General features: G+C 38.7%; 1 protein-coding gene across 13 annotated transcripts in view; it reads left to right on the top strand.

The window, feature by feature from the left end:
- The window catches only part of madd (MAP-kinase activating death domain), a gene marked incomplete at its 3' end in the record, with an annotated part of 43,999 nt that extends 35,701 nt beyond the window's left edge, over nucleotides 1-8,298 (top strand). For 10 of the 13 annotated variants that reach the window (XM_035682329.1, XM_035682317.1, XM_035682321.1 and 7 more), the window contains 9 exon segments: nucleotides 779-899; nucleotides 1,041-1,146; nucleotides 1,277-1,387; nucleotides 1,468-1,575; nucleotides 1,681-1,845; nucleotides 1,931-2,003; nucleotides 2,467-2,573; nucleotides 5,813-5,882; nucleotides 8,252-8,298. In XM_035682329.1, coding sequence (XP_035538222.1) covers nucleotides 779-899; nucleotides 1,041-1,146; nucleotides 1,277-1,387; nucleotides 1,468-1,575; nucleotides 1,681-1,845; nucleotides 1,931-2,003; nucleotides 2,467-2,573; nucleotides 5,813-5,882; nucleotides 8,252-8,298 — 908 coding nt within the window. 13 annotated transcript variants of the gene reach the window in all.
- Between the last annotated feature and the right edge of the window lie 897 nt (nucleotides 8,299-9,195).

Below are 9,195 nucleotides of genomic sequence, written 5' to 3'. Positions count from 1 at the left end.
GACTTCCATCCATTTTCACTCTAATTTTTTAACATTTATTTTAATTCCACTCACAAACATTTCACCCAGTTTTCTGACTTCCATGTCCCCCTCAAAGCTTAACATATCATGGGTTTGCATATTGGATGAGCGCAAGTTGCCTTCAAGTGCTGTCATAAATGTAATTATGAGTTGAGCACACTCATACAAGCCACCAGCTTGTAAATACCATTGGGAAATGTCAAGATTTCCAATGAGTTACTGCAATGCAACTGACAACTAGCAGCGTCAGCCACCTCCATAAAAGCTCCATAAAGGACAGCTGCTATCAGAACACTTGAAGTGAAGGTTTTACTAGACCTGTTAGTTGTGAGCCTCATCACAAACCTCCCTAATGTACAGTGTTATGCTAAGTGTTATTACTGAAGGTGTAATTCATCTAATTGACTCTTACTGTCATTTTCCTGCATGACTGAGAACGATGAACTGCTTGTTCATCTTCTTAAAGCAGGCTTCGTTGAAACAGAGAGCTACAATAAAATGTTACAATATCAGTGCTTCTTTACGTACGGAGGTTTTGTAGTAACTTTAAACTGAGCTTTAGAAAGCAACATGCAAACAGTATAATATCTGGATAAATCATTTGTATCACCAACTCTTCCCATTTCATTTTATCTTTTTAAAATAACCTACGTACTTAGAACTGACAGAATAGGTTGTGTTTGAATGGATCACTTGTGCTGTGCGTGAAATTGTCCAGCGTTTAGGAGCTACATAAGTACTGTCTCCGTGTGTTCAGGTAAGGAGCGCTCCACACTGTGGGACCAGCTGCAGTTCTGGGAGGACGCCTACTTAGATGCTGTGATGTTGGAGCGTGAAGGCATGGGTATGGACCAGGGACCCCAGGAGATGATCGAAAGGTTCAACATGGCTGACATTTTATTCGATCTGTTATTCATACGATGCATGAATGTTTTGCCAAATTATTTTATATTTATGTAGCATCGCCTTCTGATCCTGAACTATTAATACTTGCTTCTCTGTGTTTTGTCGGTCAACAGATACTTGTCGCTAGGAGATCATGACCGCAAGCGACTGGAGGATGATGAAGACAGACTTCTGGCCACGCTGCTGCACAACATGATTGCATTCATGCTAATGATGAAAGTACGGAAACCTGTTTGTCATTTTAACCACAGGACAGCATAATTGTTTGTTGATCTATTCCAAATTACATTTTTTTTGTTCCACCGGATATCTCAGCTCACGTTCCCTGTGGATGTTTTTGTTTGTTTAGTTGAACAAAAATGACATCAAGAAGAAAGTGAGGCGTTTGATGGGCAAGTCCCACATAGGCCTCACGTACAGCCAAGAGATCAACGAGATACTGGACAAACTGGCCAACATGGTGAATATCCGTCCTTGTTTTCACTCAGTTCAACTTCTGTTCATCCTTTTGTAATTATTTGTACTGAACTATATTTTTAGAACGGCCGTGAGCTTCCCGTCAGGCCCAGTGGAAGCCGTCACATCAAAAAGCAAACATTTGTTGTACATGCTGGCACTGATACCACAGGAGACATCTTTTTCATGGAGGTACTAATGTTTAATTCCTAGTACTATATCTGTAATTGTCCTTAATGCTGCGTGTAGAGAGCATGTTGTTGCTTATTTCACTAATATTAAACTTCATTGTTTCAGGTCTGTGATGACTGCATAGTCCTGCGCAGCAACATCGGCACAGTGTACGAGCGCTGGTGGTACGAGAAGCTCATCAATATGACTTACTGCCCCAAGACCAAGGTGCTTTGTCTCTGGAGACGCAACGGCCAAGAGACACAGCTTAACAAGTTCTATACCAAAAAGGTCAGAAACTGCTTCTCTCAGCATCCTGTACTTTGATCCAGAGCATCGATCAGGAATTCAAATAATTTTCCTCTTTGCGTTCTAGTGTCGTGAACTCTACTACTGTGTTAAAGACAGTATGGAAAGAGCTGCAGCAAGACAGCAAAGCATCAAACCAGGTATGGAGTGAGTGAGCTTTCTGTCTTTCTGTTTTTCTGTCTTGCTTCCATCTAGCCTTTCCTTTGACCCTTTTTTTCTCAGGTATAACCGAGAATAGCTTCTTTTGACACTTGTGATTGTTGGGAGTGTAATTATCTTTATAATTATAGTTATCTATTTTTAGTACAGCAGGGGACAGACAGATAATGTTGTCAAAATGTATTTAACATTAACATTAAATGGCTCAGTAAGGCAATATTGTTATTACAAAAGACTCAACTCAACATACTGTCAGATAATATAACGTAAAAAAAGACTCCATTTGAGAACATACTTTTTTCCCCTGCAGTAGTACTGAACCATAAAAGTCTCATACTGACCTGAACCTACTGTGATTAACAGCTTGGGAAGAATACAAACACCATTATACCCCTGTTGTTTATTATCCATACTAGCTATAAACTCAGCTGTGGTTCCCTTCAGGTCCAGAGCTGGGCGGAGAGTTCCCTGTCCAGGACATGAAAACTGGTGAAGGTGGTCTGCTTCAGGTCACACTGGAAGGAATCAACCTTAAATTCATGCACAGCCAGGTAAGACGCTAGTACCACAGCGGAGAAACTGCTTCTCATCTCTCACACAAGGGCATGAAAATCAAAATCACTCATGATGGTTCATCCCGTCCTTCTGTCCACCTTTCTGCTCATCTCTCCTGTTTGCCTCATTTCCTTTCATCTCGTGACGTCTTCCTCTATTGTCATCAAAAATAGATCTTAGCCAAAATGTTAGCGATGACTGACGACATGTTTGATTGGCCTTTACTCGTACCTGATGTTTATCCCTTAGAGGAAGAATTCCTGTTTGTGCTTTTGCTTTTTTGGATTTGCTTTTTTCAGTGTGTGTTTGTGTGTGTGTGTCTGTGTTTGTGTGTGTGTTCATATGCATGCGTTTCCTAAAAACAATATTAACACATCCTTCCACACAAGTTTCTTTTGACATCCGTGGTGCTCAAACGTCATTGTTCATTTAATGTGTGGGAGGAGATGAAGTGTTAATGTGTGTGTGTGTGTGTGTCGTGCATCAGTGGTAAGACAGATGACCTTGAGCAAAGACTTTTCATTAATAATTGGCTATTTAATAGCAAGTTTGGACCCTTGAACATTGTCTTGTGTTGTCTTCACACCTGCGCAGGTAGTCATAGTCGGGGTTGGTATATTTCTTCCGGTTCATTAGTATGTGAAGCTGTGAGTGAACAATGTGCTGTAGTTGAATTGTCTGAGACGTGACCATGCTGAAAGATCAGAGACCATTCCTGCTGACGGACACTGCATACATATTTAGCATCTTAGAAACAACAAAACAAAAGAGTGAGTTGTTACCAAAGAGTAAACAAGATTGAACATGCATCTTAAAACTAATTTATCAACAACAAAAGTAATTTGAAGGGTCAGTTCACCCAAATTACAAAAAAATAAATAAACATCTTTACACTTTAGTGGTTTAATACATTAGTGGTATCCAGTCATGCAGGCAGTTTTGGTAAAATTCAGTTTTGAGGTATTTGTCTGAGTTTTCTGCCTCTAACCAAAGTGCAGTGGAGGTGAGTGGAATCTCATTTGTGGTGCTCAGAAAATTTAATTTCAAGTATTCAGCAGCAAAAATGTCCTGGTTACTGATAAGTACCCAAAAGAGAGAAATTTTGTACTTTTATAATATTTGGTTTTATGATGTCCCCCTGTTACAATGTAATTGGTTGTTTGCAATCGTAATAACATGTGTAAGCTAGGGCTGCAACTAACAATTATTTCCATTGTCGATTAATCTGCTAATTATTTTCGCAATTAATTGATGAGTCCATAAAAAGTCAATACTTCGAAGGTAATATATATTCAGATGTTTTGTATGACCAGAAGTCCAAAGCATATATAGTTTAAAATAAAAGATGACAGAAAGCATGAAGAAAACGAGAATATAATTTACATTTAAGAAGCTGGAACCAGTGAATTTCTACTATTTTTAAACTATATTCTGCATACTACTGAGACTACATACTATTAAGATCATAACCTACGTGACAATAAAGGGGCATTTTGAATAAACCCTGTTAATATTCCATAGTGGGATAATCTTGAGGACGACCTACAACCTTAAGAGGTCATTAGTCACTGACCTTGAGTTGAAAATTTAAGAGGTAAAGGTGATTATGTTGTGTTGTAGCTTGTTTCTGCTCCTTCAAAGTGTCTAAAGAGTCAGTCAGTGTCTGTTTAAATATAATTCATTGCTGTGAACGTCACAAATAAAATTCCATTAAACTCTATTGTAAAACTAAAACTTTCTTCTTGGCCGGATACAATGTATTTTATTTTTTATAATTCAGGTGGACAGACCCTTTAATTTGGATGTTGCTGCACTGAGTCACTGTTATGATTACTGCCTGCTTTTCCTTGCTGCTTCTGCCTCTTCCACCCCAGGCTCTTTTGGCTCATGTTTCATATTGCAAGGGGTTGAGTGCCACACGTGGAAAAGTTTTTTCATTACCATATAAGCTGAACACAATTAACCTAAGATATGGGCGTCTCAAATATGCTCAATGTAGAGCACCATATTTCTAGAATACATTTTCAGGAGCAGCTTTGCTGCAGTTGTTGGATGGATTTAATTGGATGGTTTAATTGTTTGTGAGGAAATCAGTTTCACCGAACCCTCAGCAGGAGCTTTATTCAGCACTGGCTACCTTTTTATTTTTTATTTTTTTAAAATGATAGTATTTCAGTGAGTGAGCACTGGGTCGGGTCCTGGGCAGCTGCAGTGAGATGGTGTCGAAGGTGACATCCTACATCTTAGTGGAATTTATTGTCCATCAGTGACTGCCCTCATTTATCTGTTCTGCTGTGTGAGCAAGTGGTGTTGGTGCCAGCCCTTGTTGCTGGAGGAGGAGGCATGGAGGGCTCTGGGGGACTGAGATGTTTAAAGTCCAGGAAAACAAAGGTGAATCCAGCTCCCACCCACAGTCAAACCTCTAGTCCTCTTCTTTTTTTTCTTCTTCTTCTCCTATTTCCTAGTTTTTGGGGCTGATTCCTCTTGTGACGGGTTTATCATATTGGCTCTGGTAACTTCTTAGCTAGATTCTTGATTTGAATCTGTACGAGGCTCCTGTGGATAGCGCCCTCTCGGAGTGTCGTCGAGTGTTTGTGCTCTTCTGTCCGATAATAATCCAAACCATTTCTCTCCCATGCTCTCTCCCCCTGCAAGGAGCGGAAGGTACACAACCTCTGCTGTGTTTGCTTATTAGCAGTTACATCTTATTGGGTTCCTTTTTGTTTTTCTCTATCTTTTCTTTTAACTGTTGTAGCTGTATGGCAAATCTAATTTTGTGTCCTTGTCTACATTTTTATATGGAACTTCCATGTATGCATCATATGGGCCATATTGCATCTCTGAGCATAAAAAGAAATGTGTGTTTTTTTTTTTAACTACCTTTGCTGTTTACAATCAGATATAACTATAAATTATTCTTGATACACTTCATTGATGAAACAAGTCATGTTGAATTAGTTTTGAGCTTTGAGCAGACTAAATGCATCTCTCCTCATTTAACCGTCGCCCATGTATGCGTTTGATCATGGAAACTTCTCATAGTGTGCTTTTCTTTTCTTTCGGTAGCTGTTAAAAGCTTGCATTCCATGTGTAGTTGTTTTATTTTTACCTTTCATACTGAATAAAACAAGTTTAACATGGTTAATTTTTAATATATGAAGTGTTTACTTTTCATCCAGTGTTGTTGAGTTAATAATGTTCTGTCTTGTTTTGTTTGTTTTTTGTTTGTTTTTAGGTTTTCATAGAGCTGAGTCACATTAAAAAGTGCAATACAGTGAAGGGAGTCTTTGTCCTGGAGGAATTTGGTAATTACACCATCTATTGATTCTAGGCCTGTACTCGGCACGGCAGTAACTCAGCTTCATGGCAAACGTATTGACGAGAGCTAATAAGGGTTCACTAAATTGGATACTCGCTCTCCTCGAGGAACACTGAGACACTGATGTCTGTGGGTGATTAAGTGAGTGACGAATTCTTCTGAGGAGGTGGTTTTCTTTAAATCACATGGTAGCGTAGAGGTTTACAACAAGCAACATTTCGTTAAGTTCATAAAGTTAGGAAGAGAAATAATAAGTCTGTACAGTAAAAAAGAAGTGTGAGGATGGAGTCGAGCTGCCCTTTTCACATATTCCCATAACAAGAATATCATTATAGCTAAAAGAGAAATATAAACATGAAAGGATATGTTTGCAGGTATTCTATATTTTTCATATTGTTGACAAATCCCATTTTAAAAAAGAGACCAAAACCAATAAAAAAAGTATTGACTGTATATATACCTTATTCCGCTGTGCCACAGAGCTCCACTGTTCCCCAGAAACTATTAAAAACACATCAGTGAGCCTCTCTGTTGCACTGTCTGAGATGTTCCTTCATTACAATGAACACACAGTAGTTTATTTTCAGTCAGTCCCACACGCACCATCCTGCTGCTGTGAACACTCACCAGAGCACCAAACGTGGATTAATCCTCGGTTTAAAATAGTCCCATACAAATGTGCTATTTACTCCAGTGTGAGTAATATTTGTTAAAGACTACAGTTCCCAGATTTTTCAGGGAATATAAAGCTATATGTTTGTGTTCTTAAAGATTCACAAGTTCAGTTGGTTTTAGCATTTTCCTGTGATTCATTGACAGTACTAAAAATATAGAATACCATTGTCCTTAAACTTTAAGAGCACTGAATACTAATTCGTTTTGTAATGTTTTCCTGCATGGGTAACGTATTCAGCTTGAAATTAGTAGTACAAGTACACATGAATAAATGAAGGTAACGGCTAAAAATATTTCACCCAACTCTCAAACCATTTCATATGAAGTTTCCTGGAAAATAATCACAATAATCACTAATTGAAGTTAAGCTAATAATAACCAATAAAACCAATAAATAATGCCTTTATTGGTCTGATGGAATCAGAAAAATTAAAACCTAATTTATCTACATTAAGTGAAAAAAAAACAAGATATAAAATATATAAAAGCTATGTTAAAAAACACTCATTTGAAAAACCAATAGTTTTTAGGTCCCGGATTTTAATTTTATTCCATGAGGAAAAACAACTTACAGCATACAGCTTCATCAGGTGTATAACACAACCTAATGAAGGGTTAGCGCGTGGTTTACATTTTAGGAGGAGGTAAAAAAACGCTGACTTCCAGTATGACGGTGCAGTATATGGTCGTCAGAGGGGGAAGTTGAGTGCCAGGCTGGGTTACTGTCGTGTCTCTGTGCTGCTTTTGTAATGTTGCCCTCATCTTTGCCACTATGAAAACCTTCATTCTCCAGCAGGTAAAGTGTTGTCACCTTTCTCCTTTCTTATTCAAACTAATTCAAAATATGTCCACACTCGACCCTTTCCATGGATTCCTTTTTCTTTTCTTGTACCATGAGTTTTCCTCTGCTTCCTTCATCACTTGCTTTTCATTTCGGAGATCACCCCAGACTCCATCTCAACATCTGGTCTATCATTCTCTGATAGTCTGCCTCTGTATCTCAGCAAGTGGAGATCTTTGGTCAGACTGTTGTTTTGGGGGATGTTGAGCAGAGGGATTTAACTTTTCCAAGCCCTTTCATCTGTCCAGATCTCAGCCTTCTCATCTCTGCTATGGGTTCACAGTTACTAATGAAAAGTCAATCTGTCCTGTGGACAGTGACATGGTCCTAGGTCAAAGGATTTTGGCCTCTTGTAGCTGCTTTTCTGTGATGTCTCTTAACTTTCAGTTCACCGGGGTGGAAGGGGTTGGGGAGGGGAGGTTGTTCCTTTTTGTTCTTGTTTTTTGTTTTTCATATTTGAGACCTTTCCAGTCTCTTTTTATAAGACATTTGTGTTTTTATTTGTCCATTTTGTGGGCCATGAACGTCTCACCAACAGTTACCAGCTCAGATTGAATACTTTCCCTTTATATAGACGGTTTAATCGTTACATTAGCCATTCTCACAGTCAGAGTATTAGTGTATTCCAGCAGAAGCAGGATTTAACAACTTGGCCTTTTCACCCTCTCTGTCTAAACTTCAATTTACTCCTGACTGTGAAGGTGGACTCTTCTTGGCCCACATCCCATTTTACACCTTGTTGAAAGTCCACCTCTGTAACCCCCAAAGCTCTCAAACGTTAACTCATTGCGGTTCCTGCTGCCTTTGAATTCTTTGTTTTGTCTCTTGCATCGGCATAGTTCCTGAAACTAAAGAAGTGGTGATCCACAAGTACAAGACCCCCATGGTGAGTCCCTCACTTCTGCTGTCTGAGTCGCTACTTCTTACCTGTGCATGTAGAGTAGTTAGTCACCTGGTGTGCACAGCATAAATGTGCCTGGTAAAATGTAACATTTGTATCTGTAAACATCAAACAGCACTGTGGAGGAGTCCCTGCAGGGAGAATGAACATGGATTTAAGTCTGAAAACTGAAAGCAAAATCTCTAAGGAAGCACTTAACACTTACTTTATAAAAATGTGTGAACTTAATCACCAACAGTGAAGCAATTTGACTGCGTCCGGTCATTAAAGGATTACGGAACCTTTTGAGAGTTTGCCCCCTTAGTCACCTTACTCAGTGTGATGAGTTATGTTTAAACTTCATTTTACAGCGTGTTCAGACTAAAAGTAGCAATGATTTTAAAAAAAGACAAGAGAGGGTGTGTTGGTATTGCATTTCTCAAACATTTTACACCACGTACAACCTCAGAAGTACCACCATTACGACCGGCCCGACCCTATTCAGCTACGGACAGCTCATACCTGAGGCAGGTTTATTCCTAATAAGAACATTATTTATTGTTGAGTTCTGTACAATGGGGTACCACCAAATTACATTTCAGCGATCTCATAGTTTAAATATTTCCATTCAAAGTTGATAGTATCATATTCATTTAAAAAATATATTTCTGTGATTTCTCTCTGCACCACTAGAGAGAGTTCACCATCCAGTGTGAGAACGAGTGGATTAGAACAGTGGTTCCCAGCCTCTTTCCTTAAGGGACCCCTTTTCTAATACCGATTTTATTTATTTATGGATATTTCATATTATATTCAATGCAACAATAACAGTACAGAACAAATGATAAACTGAACAATGAAACCAAACAGTGAATTCAGGAAAACTCTCTGCTAATATTGCCC

Source organism: Morone saxatilis, unplaced genomic scaffold (assembly GCF_004916995.1).
Source record: "Morone saxatilis isolate NCDOM2014 unplaced genomic scaffold, NCSU_SB_2.0 Contig11, whole genome shotgun sequence".
Classification (NCBI taxonomy): domain Eukaryota; kingdom Metazoa; phylum Chordata; class Actinopteri; family Moronidae; genus Morone; species Morone saxatilis.
The sequence above is the reverse complement of the archived record's forward strand: the minus strand, read 5'-3'. Positions and strand labels throughout refer to the sequence as shown.